Genomic DNA, 14,089 nt, shown 5'->3' with positions numbered 1-14,089 from the left:
GACCATTGTTCACACCCTTCTTTCCTGGTTTCTATTCACTATTACTATGTCTACTAGCTTGATTTCAAGAGCGCCTTTCTTAATGGTTGGTAGCATGAGGAGGTCTACATGCACCCACCTTTCTGGGTATATATGCAGGGCATGGCCTATCATCTTCAAAGCTCTCTTTATGGCCTTAAGCAAGCCCCACATGCCTGGTTTGAGTGTTTCACCTTTGCTAGCTTTCCGATGAGCAAACAATGATAATGCCACCTCCTTGTCCTCCTTCCATCTCGAGGTCGAACTCTTCTTCTATGTTGTGTACTATGGTTAGGGAGAAGCTCTCGCCCTGGAGGCATGGAAGAACTATTCTTTTAATCCGCCCTTGCTTTATTCCTCATGCCGTAGAGAGCCATGTATCTAACACCTATATCTTGATGCCATGTTCATCACTAAGGATGACTCTGAATACAAAGGCCCATCTTAACGAGCGGTTTCTTATGTCTGATCTTGGTACTCTATGCTACAACCTTGGGACTGAGGTCTCGTCTACCTTAGATGACTTTTTCTCTCACAAGTACATCCATGTTAAGACCCCGAGGGAGCTCAATGTCCAGTCTTAAGATTTTAATGGCGGGCCTCTTTCTAAGTAGTTGTCACTCGTCCGGATACCTCTATCTATTTCACATTTCAAGTGAGGTCATACCTACTCTCATTTTGGTTAGACACAGTCACCCCCTTGGGTTTTGTGACATCTTCGTGGGACTATTTGTCCCCATCTTTTCTATCGGCGCTCCTTGAGATTTTCGATTGCTTTCTGCTTATTGTGTTTTTTCTTGACAGTCCTCTCATTGCCTGCAAGATGAAGAAATAGATCGCAATTTTGCATTCGAGTGTAGTAAATGAGTTGCGAGCAAACTACAACTCTTCTTGCTGGCTATGGTGGTTGCTTTAAGATTTTTTTTGTTTCTATCTCTACATGAACTCATCTTTTATTAGACATATTGTGCTACCATTATTGCACATGACCTTGTGAAGCATGAGCTAACCAAGCACATTGGTGTCGATGTTGCATCATGCGGTCCCAAGTATCAGATCATGTGATTGATGTACAGTCTACAATATTTGCCTTCCAAGTTACAGTTAGTAAATTTCTAGACAAAGGCCCATACTAGAGTGCAACACAACTTCTTCCTCTCTAAATTAAATGTTGTTAAATTTTCATCAGTTTGAGGGGGTTGAGTTATATATAGTTTTCGCGTATTAGTTGTATATTATTGTAGGATGGATTATGTCTAGAGGGGGGTTCCTTGGAAATTTTAAGCTTTCCTAGAGTAGTTCTATGTATCACCCTACACATGAAAGTCTACTAGAGAGTATAGACAACAGAAAGTAAAGATATGCAAGTCTACTAGAGTATAGAGACAACAGAAAGTGAGGACATGCAAGTTCATGTAAGAGGTATAATTAGAGATACGCAAACATGGGTTGGCTCGGTGAAGTTTTTTTCTGTGTTTTGGATAGTTGGCACTATCTTACATCCATATTGATGGAGGCTTTGATCCATGGAGGATCTAAGATCACAATAATCCCGGTTGCGAGATTCCACGAAGGAACAAGGTCCACTAAGCACGCTTACCCATGAAGGGTCCACGAAGAAGCAACCAACCTATCCCATCATGGTGTACTGCCATGGAGGACTAGCCTCACTATGGTAGATCTTCATGAAGTAGGCGATCTCCAAGCCCTTACAAACTTCTTGGGCTCTTCACAATAGTTGAAGACTTCTAAGCGCAGTTAGCCAATCTAGGAGACGCGCACCCTCCAAAAGTAATAAGATGAGGTAGCTCAGATGAATCTCTTACTCCTGTGCTTCAAAACATAATCTCCTCTTGCACTCTAACTTTGACAAGATTTGGCTTTGCATTTGAGAAGTAGGAGTGGAAGCAAAGAGGGGACTAGATCCAAAGGATTGGACATGGAATTAGAAAACCCTTTAAAATTAGGACAAGGAGGTGGTGTTCTATCTCGAAACATATGATAGGAGGGGAGTTTGCTTCATGTGGACTGATGGGATAGGTTGGTATAAATAGGCTGGACCAGAAATCTGACTGTTACCAACAATATTGCACAACTCGTAAGTTGTAGAGTGTTTAGCTCTGAGGCTCTGACGTAAATAAAAGAGGCCACTATCAAAATCACTCGGTCAGTCTGGAATGAAGTCAATGGGAGTCTCCAAAACACACACTTGGGTAGTGGCACACTCCCTGTAACCACTTCAGAAATTCCGACTGGATTGCTCCCGAATTTCGATCGGATAACAGAAGGTTTAACAAATGCTTCTGTGGTTCCAAATGGAATGGATGGCAGCTCCGAATGGCTAGGGTTTTGCAATGGCTATACCTGGTACATTGTTCAGCAAATTCGACCTGCAGAGCTCAGAAGCTCTGATGTATATGGAAGATAAGTAATCCTACGGTCATCCCTATGGACCTACCTATGTATCCCCAAGTGTCAAGTGGACCGATGACACGAGCACGTGCAAGAGCTCTCGAGACCGAGGTGACATATCTCCTTAGTGATATTTCGTATGACCCACGTGAGACATGGCTACTACTAAAGCCGGAATGCTATGTGTGATTAGGTATGGAGAAGACCCTCTCCGAGATGCTCGTGATGACGGATAAGTCCCCAAGCACATGGATGAAGGAGCACGACAAGAGGAACGGGAGAAAGGTTACAGGACCCGGACATTCGGCCCCTGAAGATATAAAACACAGCAGCAGCCCAGACACCAAGCACCCACAGGCACCGGACATCCAGCCCGATGACCCCGGACATCCTGCCCCTGCCTGGAAATCCGGCTGAAGACTACAGTACCGAAAACCCATAGCTGCCCCGGACATCTGGCCCTTGTCTGCGCACAGTATAACGGGCCTCTGGCCCATGTATCCCTCCAACTCGCCTCAACTTGTACTAGCATTGTATATAGACCTCTCCCTCCTCCATCTAGGGTTAGCAAAGGATTAGCTCAGTGGAGATAGAGCTTTGCTCATCCACTTACCCCTACTCCTTGGAGTTTAAGACCTCCTAGGAGAAGATCCCCCAAATGGATTCAAGACCCCTTCTAGGGAAAATCCTCTACGGATTCAAGACCCCGCATCCTCACGGATTGGGATGAACTAGCTACCGGGTATCCTCCCTTGTTGACTTTGGATCGCAAATCTCTCTGTGTGTATGTGGATTTAGCACATGTGTGATTGTGTCTTGTCTATTTGAGTGTTTCCTCTCATTTTTCCCTCTCATGTTCTTCGTGTTCTTCATGGGATCCTCTCCAATCGTGAAAGATCAACACCATTAGGGTTCCACCCTACATCACATAGTGGAGGAAAAATGAAAGACTTTTGTGGACTTATGGAGTTTGATCTTCAATCACTCGAGAAAAACTCATTATAGCATCCTCATCTCCTTTTGATAGTATCGACATGCCTAAGAACTGGATGTGATCTTGGATCACTCAAAATGACAATGGTGAATCCTTGAGCTTGACTAACACTTGTCATCATGTTGATTTGTGGGGTTCACCTTCCATTTCCTTTGTTGCAAACTTTCCTGAAATAATCTTGTAGCAGGCATTAGTTTCTTGAGATATGTTCAAATTAGTCACCAAAATTTACCTTGGGGAATGGATGAACATCCGATCGCCCAAAGAGTTAGATGCGCCTTCAATTATCCTTGTTGTATAAGGGGTTTTCTGCCTATTTAACACACATGTATGTATTTACGCTATGACTATGAGAAAAGACATTCTCCGATGCATGGTATATACTATGCATGTATCAGCCACTGGTTATCATTGACATTTGGATCCATGAATACATCTGGTCGTTGTGTTGCTTAGTTAACCTCAGTTTATGACCCCTTGTTCTATTAATTTATGTCATATCAATCGGTCACTATTTCTTCTGACAACTTGTCCCCGTAGTTATTACCTGCAATATCTCTCCTCTCACTCACAAAAGTAGAGAGAGTAGTACTACACTCACTCAGTTTTTTTTTCATATGATTCTAAAAGTTAAGCTTATTTTATCTTTTGAACCGTAAGTTTGATTTATGATACATTTGCATATTTATATTCCTTGTGAAGAGAACACTGAAATAAGATCACGCTTGAATATATTCTCACAAATTATAAAATTCAAATATGAAACGTGGAGAGACCTTACGAAACTGTAAAAAAAACTACTGTATGTCGTTGAGTTTTCTATAGATCAATTTTCTATAGGTCTTGTTTAAAATATCTCGTCGGTATAAACACATTTGCCCAAATAGAATATAACACAAACTTTTATTTGAGAAGATATCAAGCATCTAAATCATTAAATAGAAAGAGAAAATATATTTCTGGGATAGAGTTGCAACGAGGGGGGAGGCATTCAAATGGAAGGACACTATTTAAAAAAGGCTGACACACACAAACTAACAATGTGACAGAAAGGTGGAGAAAAATGAGACGTACAGCAGGTTAGTACTTGTGATTTCTTTAGGACCATAAAATAATTAAGCGGCAGATCAATGCACGGTATATACCGTGCATGGTAGAAAATGCACTCTGCTATGACTATGGCCTATTGTAAATACAAGCTGCATTATTCCTCACTCTTAACAACTTTAAAACACAGTGATAATAGAACTGATATAATTCGTTGTGCATTAGCAGCTTTGGTATGAACCAGATCCATACCAGAGTGTGCTCTCAGGTTGTAGGGGTGGAAGGAGGGATGGTGTGGTCGCGGGCGCTGGGGTGCCGGGGCGCCTTAGTTGCGTGCGCGCGCGCGATAGAGAGGTTTAGGGTTAGGTCTCCCGGCTCTCTAAGGAAGCCGAGCAAATATGATTTCTTCTTACTTGGTTAGATTGATACATCTCCTCTCCTTATATAGAGAGGTTTACTTGACTCCCAAGCAAGCAACCCTTATCTCTTATTAACCCTAAGACTAAGGGGCTATACCGCCAGTCCAGGCCCATTAGGCCATTACGTACTCTAACACTACACCCCACCTGGACATGCAGCTTGTCCTCGAGCTGCAACCTAACCAACTGATAACCATGACTCGACGCAACACAAACCTAACACCTAAAAACAAGCATTTTACATCTTGGCTTGTTTTATTACTCTCAACCTGAAATTGACCGGGACACTTTATGTTGGACCCATCAACATAAAGTGGACACCATCCACATGTCGGACGTGCACGTGTACAGCCACCTGGATCCCATGGACATCATCTGGACAAAAGGAGTGCATGTGTATGGTCACCTAGAAGTGGTCGCAAGAGCGACCAGCAGAGGCGCCCTCGCGGCGGCCGACAGCGGAATGCAGTGGTGCTACGCGGTGCGCTCCTGTCGGTGACACCATGCCTTCTCCCCGCCGGGCGGATGTTGGTCTGCACCGCACAGAGAAGAGTGGAGGGCTTTCGATGGAGAATGACAAGGAGGGGTGCGCCTCCCCAACCGCCAATGTTGCAGGCGTTGAGGTCGCTGCCCGCGGGGAAAACAGCATGCCCGCCGCCCATGGGGGAAACCGCATGCCCAAGATCCCCGACGCAGCGGACGAGATCGAGGTCCTTTGCGAAGCGAAGCGCAACATGGAGGAGCTGCAGCTGCAGACCACGCATCTCCCCCACACGCCGATGCGCTAGGAGGCCGCGAGCAGCAGCCTGCAGCCTCACCGCCTCCGACACGTGACGGGTAGCGATCCAAGTCGTAAGCGGTGACAGCGACGGCGGGAACTTGATCTGCTAGATGGGGACGCCCTGGGATGGCGACGACGCAGATGGGAACAAGGTCGTAACAGTCCCGTCGTAGGGCATCCCATACTGGTATGAGATGACCGGCGCCGTGGTCGTGGCTAAGGGCGGCGGCGGCAGGGGTAGCCATTGTTGGTGTGGCGGAGGAGGAGGTGGCTACTGGGGATGCGACTGGGGCGCATAGGGCCCGACGAGGAAGGCCCTGATGCCCGCCACGGCCTGCCGTAATTCCAGGATTGCGGCTGTCATCTGCTCCGGGGTGAGGACGAGGGCGGACAGCGCCGGGGCAGAGGGTGCAATCGCCCTTGAGGACGCCAGCACACCCACTGCCGGCGCACCTGCTGTGTGGGGCAGCAGTGTCGACGAAGACGCTGGTGGCCGCGGGTGGGAAGAACTCGGTGGAGGGCTGGACATGATTGAACCCGGGAAAGTTGATACCAAATTGGTATGAACCAGATCCATACCAGAGCATCCTCTCAGGTTGTAGGGGTGGAAGGAGGGATGACGAGAGCAGCGGCGGCTAGGGTTAGGTCTCTCGGCTTCCTAAGGAATCCGAGCAAATATGATTGCTTCTTGCTTGATTAGATTGATACATTTTCTCTTCTTATATAGAGAGGTTTACTTGATTCCCAAGCAGGCGACTTTTATCTCTAATTAACCCTAAGAGTAACGGGTTATACCGCCGGCCCAGACCCATTAGGCCATTACGTACTCTAACAAGCTTACTATGAACTAAATTGCTAAAGTACTGGAATGTGCAGTATAGGCCACACTCACTCTATTAACTAGATGACACCCCGCGCGTTGCTGCGGGAATTCATAGTAGTAATGTACAGGATGAATGTTTATGTGTAATAGCAACCGTAACATGTGAATATTTTAACTACATAAAGTTTATTACGTTTCTATGAATAACTCATCGTTCAATTGTAAAAATAGTAACATGTAGGAGAACTATGCATTGTATTTGTGGATTGTGCCTCTTCTGTAAAATGTCTGGAGATGCATCATTCTATTTCTTATGCAATCTATTACAACCGGGTGAGCATATGGTTGGGGTTCTTTCATAGTATTCTCAACTTTGCAATTTCACTTAGCGAACAACTTTTAGTAGAGGTATCTCGTGGTTATGACTTCATTGTTAATGCTTTGATCAGGTGCAAAAACTTGCTTGGAAGTCAAAGAGTGTACATCATATTGAGAATCCTGGACAAAGAGACTACTTGCAGTCATATATGTCAAGCATATTTCAGATCTGAAATGTAGTAAGTAGCAATAGCTAACTTAATATTCTAGGAAGAAGAGTAAAATTGTTGCGTTCTGAAATTATGTCAGAGAGTAGAGACATTTCTTGAGTACTTGATAGGAACTCAAGCAGACTTGAATAAATGGCGTTCAGATAACTTTGTATACAACAGAACAGGCCATTGCTAAATTATCAAAACTCAAAGCATGGAGGGTCGGCAGTATAAGCATCGATCGTCGATGGCCTTGCCTGATTTGCATAATTACGTGGGGTACACACATATGAAATAATTGCAGTAATGAAAACTCACATATAGAAAAGACATCTGCCCTGCACCCAAATTGATGCGAGAGATTTCAAGTAAGGCCAGTAAGTAGTGTACACGCTTACATCAGCTGTGATTCAGTAAAGTAGTGTTGGCACTTGAGAGTGTCAGTCCATAGAGGTGTCTTCCTGAGGGTGAGCCTGCATCTTCACACGCAACAGCAGCAGCCACTGAGGGCTGGTTCGTACTGTGTGAACGCCAATTGAGGCAAACAGAACATAATATCCTCCACCTCCATCAACATTAGCTTGAACGCTTAACTGCAAATTTGCAGATTAAAATTTGGGAAAGTTCCCAGGCAGGTCGCTCTCTTCCCTGCCGAAATTTTGTGAGTATTCACAGGCAAGTCGTTCTCTTCCCTACCGAAAAGAGTTCCAGCTTGGGAATCTTGGAGGAACTAACCTTCCCAGCTGCGCCGGAACGGAGACAGTAGAGGGGAGGATGAAATTCAAGTCAACGCCATAGGCGACGACGACCGAGCCGGAGGAGCCCATCGGCAATGGGACCGCAGGCAAGAGAATCCAGGGGAGCCCCCGGAGGCAAGGCCGACAGGCAGTCGTGCCGAAGCCTAACAGTCGTCGGAGGTGAGGCGGATCAGTGGTCGTGCTGGAGCAAGTAGTCAGAGGCGATGCCGATTTGCGTTCCTGCCCGAGCAGGAGAGTCACCGGATGCAAGTTGGAGGATATTCAAAGCGAGAGGAGCGCCCTCCTGCAGAGATCGCCGCCACAACCTTATGGAAAGGATTGGTTTTCATTTTTCTCAATGGAGAGGGCTCGATTGGATACTTGAGAGAGACGGTCGAGATCACTTCAGTTATATGGAGCACAAGGCCCAGGTGAGAGACGAAGGGGCCTATGGATAGTGGATGGACGATGGAATGTGGAAAGGCCCTCTGTTCGTCTTCGACTTACAGTTCGTGCCGTGCAGCATGGTTGAAATTACTAATGGAAGGTTACAGAGAGGAGGAAAACATTTGTACATGTGGGACCTATTGGATGACGTGGATAGGCTGCATGTTTAGATAAATAGGTTAGTGGGGAGGAATCTCTTAGGTATATAGGATGTGGATATTTTTGTTAGATATCGTTCGTACTTATGAATTGATGGCGAGTTCACATGCCAAATAAACAAAATGTACTTCTACCTACATGTGGGACTAGCGGCCTTTCAAGAGACATAAATAAACAAATACTATAATTTTTACTCACCACTCAGATCTAACCCAAATAAACAAATACACACTACCCTAATTGAGAGAATAACACTCCTGTAAAAAACACAAGTACAAAATGCAAGTGTGTGACTCTTAACTCTAAATCGTAATCTTGATTTTAGTTTCTCTTTCCATCCAGTTCTTGCAGTTCCACATCTGATCCTGTCCTTGTTTGTTTTAGAACGTAGCTCGATTCACCCAGATGCAGCACATGTACGTGCAAAGCTAGCTCCAAACAAGCACACAAGCAGCTTGATTGTGCGTGTCTTGCCGTATGTATACTTGAACTAGAGGCTAGCCTCAACTTGGCAGAGTCTCGTGGCGACTCGCATAACTTGCGAACGGAAAAAACAGATCAGAGATTTTTGGTTAGTCACATACTCACATGGGCGCGTCGCTCCTTGCCTTTATTTATTGCTTCGATGATCTAGTTTACAACATGGGGTTACATAGTACTCCCTCTGTAAACTAATATAAGAGCGTTTAGATTACTAAAGTAGTAATCTAAACACTCTTATATTAGTTTACGGAGGGAGTATAAATTGCAGCTAAACTAGTCAATATCTATCCTACTCGGTGATTGCCTCCAAGCCCACCGGACAAGGACTAGATGTCGTGGTTAATTCCCACAGTCCTCATATCCAATTCATGAATCTTTTACCCGCAACTTGCTCATGCCTATTCTCCTACATATAAAGTCCAAAATGTCATCTGACTTATAAATCTCGCAATGGACCAACTATGGCCTCTTAAGATTCTCCAGCGACTGCGTCATAATATTTACTGTATTTTTCTCTCTTTTTAATTGCGAATCACGCAATAGCCCCAAGACACCATAATCTTTTGACGATCTCCTAAGCTGCTGGTCTAATTTCTCATCTTTTTTATGGGATGACTTGGTAGCACCACATGGGAGTGTATGATTTCTGCTGATAGTATGGCATTTTTATTTCTCTTTGAAGCACACTAATTCTTGCGCAAAATAAAAGGCACTAACACAAACCGTCTCTGTCTGCAGATTGCAAGCTATATTCTGATGTGCCCTTTTTGAGCTGTGAAATTCTGTGGATTAACTACCACAGAGAATAATGGCAGAGGGTGTGATTCTTTTAGCCGTGACGAAGATTGGCATTGCTTTGGGAAATGAAGTGATAAATAAAGCTGGTCCGCTGTTCAGAAACGTCAAAGCACAGGTAGCAGAACTCCAAGGTGGAATGAGCCGTATAAGTTGCGAGCTTAGGCTGATGCATGAGTTTCTTTGTACAATGGATGTACGCAATCGGAAGGACCAGGCATATGGAGTTTGGATGGAGGAAGTGCGGAAAGTAGCACACCGGATTGAGGACATAGTAGATGAGTATCTACACCTGGTAGGGAAGAGACATGAAATTGGATGGAGGTTTTATCTCATGAAAGGATTCAAGCAACCAGAAGATTTGCTTTCTCTAACCCAGATAGTCTCCCAGATAAAGGAAGCAGAGACCAGTCTTGTGCACCTATTCAAAGCAAGAGAACGATGGGTTCCAATGGCAAACAACGGCCCTGCTGATAACTCTGCCTATATTGTTGAGAGGTCCCAACATCTTGCAAGCACTTCTCGTTCTATCAGTGAAGATCTTGTGGGGGTGGAGGAAAACAGAAAGAAACTACAGAAGTGGCTAGGGGATCATGTGAAGGAACGCTCTATAGTAGTAGTGTATGGCATGGGAGGCCTTGGCAAAACTGCTCTAGCTGCAAATGTGTATAATGAGAAGAGAGAAAAGTATGACTGCCATGCATGGGTGTCTGTCTCACAAACATATTCTCCAATAGACCTCTTGAGGAAACTATTTAAGGAACTTCACCGTGATGGGGAAACTGCTCCTTCCGAGATCACTACAATGGACTTGATCAATATAAAAGGTAAACTCAGCAAGTTTCTAGAGCAGAAGAGATACCTGATTGTGCTGGACGATGTCTGGAAACAAGAAGCATTCAGTGATTTGTTAGGAGAACTTGCCCCAAATACTAAAGGAAGCAGAATAGTCATTACGACGCGCAATGACGATATAGCTCGGCTGGCGTCCAAAGGACGTGCACTAAAAAGTGAATGCTTGCCAGATGACAAGGCATGGTTACTCTTCCGTAGGAAAGCTTTTCGGAGGGAGGAAGATTATGAATGCCCTACAGAGCTGAAGGGCTACTCAGAGCAGATAGTGGCCAAGTGTAAAGGCTTGCCTCTTGCTATTGTGTCGGTTGGAAGTCTCTTGTTTGTGCGTGAAAAGAATCCAACAGAATGGAAACGAATCCACGACCAACTAGGTTGGGAGCTGGCGCATAACCCAGGGCTTGATGATGTGAGGAATACTTTGTATTTGAGCTTCATATACCTTCCTTCAAACCTGAAGAGTTGTTTTCTATACTGTTCCTTGTTCCCGGAGGACTACATTCTTCACAGGAAGATACTCATCAGACTATGGATTGCAGAGGGGTTCGTTGAGGAAAGGGGTCATAGTACATTGGAAGAAGTGGCAGAAGGCTATTTGAATGATCTTGTCCACAGAAATATGCTGCAGCCTGTGGAACACAACTCATCTAACAGAATAAGGTCTTGCAAAATGCATGACATTGTTCGTGAGTTGGCAATTGATTTATCCCAGAAAGAAAGTTTTGGTCTTGCATATGAGTATGGGAATCATGGAATTCTGGACACAAACACTCGTCGCTTGGTTGTATCTAAATGCAGCAATGATATTTTGCCAGATTTACAACTACCTCGTCTTAGATCTTGCATCATATTTGATAAGGCCATGCCATCATCCAGAATACTTGATTCTGGAGCAGCTAAGTCTAAGTACATCGTAGTCCTAGAACTACGTGGCTTGTCCATTGAGAAAGTGCCGAGTGCTGTTGGAGATCTTTTTAATCTGCGCTATTTAGGATTGCGTGATTCAAAGGTGAAGTTCCTCCCAAAGTCTATCGAGAAGCTCTCCAACTTGTTGACATTGGATATTTTCAACGATATGATACAAGAATTGCCACAGGGCATTGTCAAGCTGAAGAACTTAAGGCACTTACTTGCTGAGAAAATTGTAGATCCATCGCATCGAGATTTTATATGTCGCAATGGTATGCGCATCCAGAAGGATTTATCAAAATTGACAAATTTGCAGACGCTGAATACAATTGAAGCACGAGAAGATTCTATTAAAGAGCTGGGGGGGCTGAAGCAACTAAGGAGCTTGAGGATAAGTAACCTGAAGGAAACCCACTGTGCGCTTTTTTGCAAGTCCCTCTTGAAGTTGCAACTCTTGAATCAATTACATATTACCATGAATAACAAGTATGAAATTCTTCGGTTGAATGAGCTGAAAACCCCACCCCTCAACCTTCAGAAACTCATTCTAAGAGGAAGATTGGCAGAAGGGACATTTCAGTCTCCTCTTTTCAAGAAAGGAGGGAAGAAGCTATGTGGACTATACCTTGTTTGGTCGTGTATGCCAGAAGATCCCCTTCCATCCATCTCGGGATTGGATAATCTGACAGAGCTGCATCTTACAAGAGCATTCGTCGGGAAAAAATTAATATTCAAGAAGGGATGGTTCCCCAAATTGAAGAATCTTAAACTGCGGGACTTGCCTTCTCTAAATAAGCTAAAGATAAATGAAGGTGCCATGGAAAACCTCCAAATGTTGCAGCTAGTGAACCTGAAAAAATTGAAGGATGTTCCAGCTGGCCTTGAGTTTCTTGCATCCCTCCAACATGTAAGTTTTCTGCATATAACTGAAGAGTTCCTTGTGTTGCTGCAAGAATGTTCTAGGATTCAGCATATTTGTTGGTGGTATTCTACAAAAGATCAGGTTCTACAAGGAAATGTAAGTCACTCATCAACTAGTTAGTCTCTACGGTTTTCGGCAGCACATTTTATTATTATCTGATAACAACAAATCTTGTAAATATATCAAGTAGCTTAGGATCTATGATTATCTCAAAGCTAGAAAATATCCACACACAAAATTGCTTCCTTCCAGGCGAGAAAAATACTAGCAAACATCATTAATTGAAACTTCATTGGAACCTCCCTCTCAGTATGTCCATGTCCCTCCATTCAATAAAAATATATTAGCAATACTGAAACTGCTCTGCAACATACGTGTGATAAACTTAAGAGAAATTTTGCAATGTATATGTAAATCCTTCCAGTGAAATATGTAGAGGAAAATTTCAATGGCCATCCATTTATTTTTACAATGAGTCTATGAGAGTATTAACAGTTCTCCTTTTCAGGATTTATATGATCTCAAGCAGAACAACATTTCTCAGGAGTTCCATTCATGGAGCCAATTTCCCTTCAATGCTATAGCCAAGTATTGTACCATTCAGTGAACAAGCAGAACAATATTCTTCAGTAAGTCTGGGCTGCAGCATCCTGCATGCAGCCATTTGTCAAATTCCTTGATAAGCCTTTCCAGTATTGGTGCATGAACAATATGAAATAATTGCTGAGTTCTTATTATCTTAAGTTTTTGGTGTATCTTGCATGCAGAATAAACATCTTCGTGTTTTTGTTTGAACTAAACTAATACGTTAGTGGGTATGGCACCCCATTTTCATATATTGTTCCGACTAATGTTGTACTACCTCCTTTCCAGCTTAGAGGGTTTATCTTTTTTTTTTTCGTTTTTCTGGTCTAAAGGGCTGATCTATGTCTCTTGTTTAGATCCCGAGGCACATTAAATATTTGCATGCAAGGATTAAAAAGAAACTCATCAATGCATGTAATGTTCCTACTCATCTAGTGGCCAAGCATGCATGCACAACAATTAATGCATCAGTTTAATTTAGTTAATTTTGTAAAGTATGAGATACATTCCTCTACTAACCATCTGCCTTGGTTGATGTGATTCAGATTTGAGCCCTCTAAACCAGAAGAGAGGTAGTACCACTCATGGAGCGAATTTCCCTAAAATGTTACAGCCAAGTATTGTACCATTCAATGAACAACTTGTGCTGAATTTATTATTATTTATTGTGTGTTTTTAGTTTGGTGAAAATATTATAAATTCAGGCCTACCGCGCACTCGTTGCGGGCTTTGCATTATATTTCAGTGATATTCGATTGTATGGAACATGAATATTTGGTGTAATAATATGAGAGCTAAAACTCAAATACATATCATTTATTGTGTTTGATTGTTTATAGTTGTAAACTATTTATTAAACATAAATATCATATTGAATGGAAATTTTCATGGCCCCGAGCTCAAATGCTCTTCTATGAAAAGTAAAAACAGAAAATAGGAAAATTTCAAAAAAACCCTATTCTTTTTACAACAGACATTGCTTAGTTTTCTTACTGCATGAATTTTCTTGATGAAATCACATTCGTGAAGATCTAGACAAAAATAACAAAATCGTCACTCCAAAATGTTTTTTTGTTTGCCGGGAGCACTAAGAACGTTTTTCTAAATTGAAATTTGCATGTATGTACAAAAATAATAGTGTAATTTTGTACTATTTGTTTTGATTCTATTGTTCAC

At 43.2% G+C, this 14,089-nt stretch overlaps 1 protein-coding gene and 1 long non-coding RNA gene across 2 annotated transcripts in view; both read left to right on the top strand.

The window, feature by feature from the left end:
• LOC119367073 overlaps window positions 1-7,252 on the top strand; it is a 14,649-nt gene extending 7,397 nt beyond the window's left edge. The window contains exon 5 of the long non-coding RNA XR_005176185.1: window positions 6,944-7,252. This is a non-coding gene — a long non-coding RNA (uncharacterized LOC119367073). The remainder of the gene's footprint in view (window positions 1-6,943) is intronic.
• Window positions 7,253-9,609: 2,357 nt separating this feature from the next.
• LOC119367071 (disease resistance protein RPM1-like) lies at window positions 9,610-13,719 on the top strand. The gene is made up of 3 exons (XM_037632698.1): window positions 9,610-12,424; window positions 12,837-12,957; window positions 13,459-13,719. The coding sequence occupies exons 1-2, from the start codon at window positions 9,659-9,661 to the stop codon at window positions 12,933-12,935; spliced, it is 2,865 nt and encodes a 954-aa protein (XP_037488595.1). The 5' UTR covers window positions 9,610-9,658; the 3' UTR covers window positions 12,936-12,957; window positions 13,459-13,719.
• The last annotated feature ends 370 nt before the right edge of the window (window positions 13,720-14,089 follow it).

Source organism: Triticum dicoccoides, chromosome 2B (genome assembly GCF_002162155.2).
Source record: "Triticum dicoccoides isolate Atlit2015 ecotype Zavitan chromosome 2B, WEW_v2.0, whole genome shotgun sequence".
Lineage (NCBI taxonomy): Eukaryota > Viridiplantae > Streptophyta > Magnoliopsida > Poales > Poaceae > Triticum > Triticum dicoccoides.
This window is presented reverse-complemented; position numbering and strand designations above follow the sequence as displayed.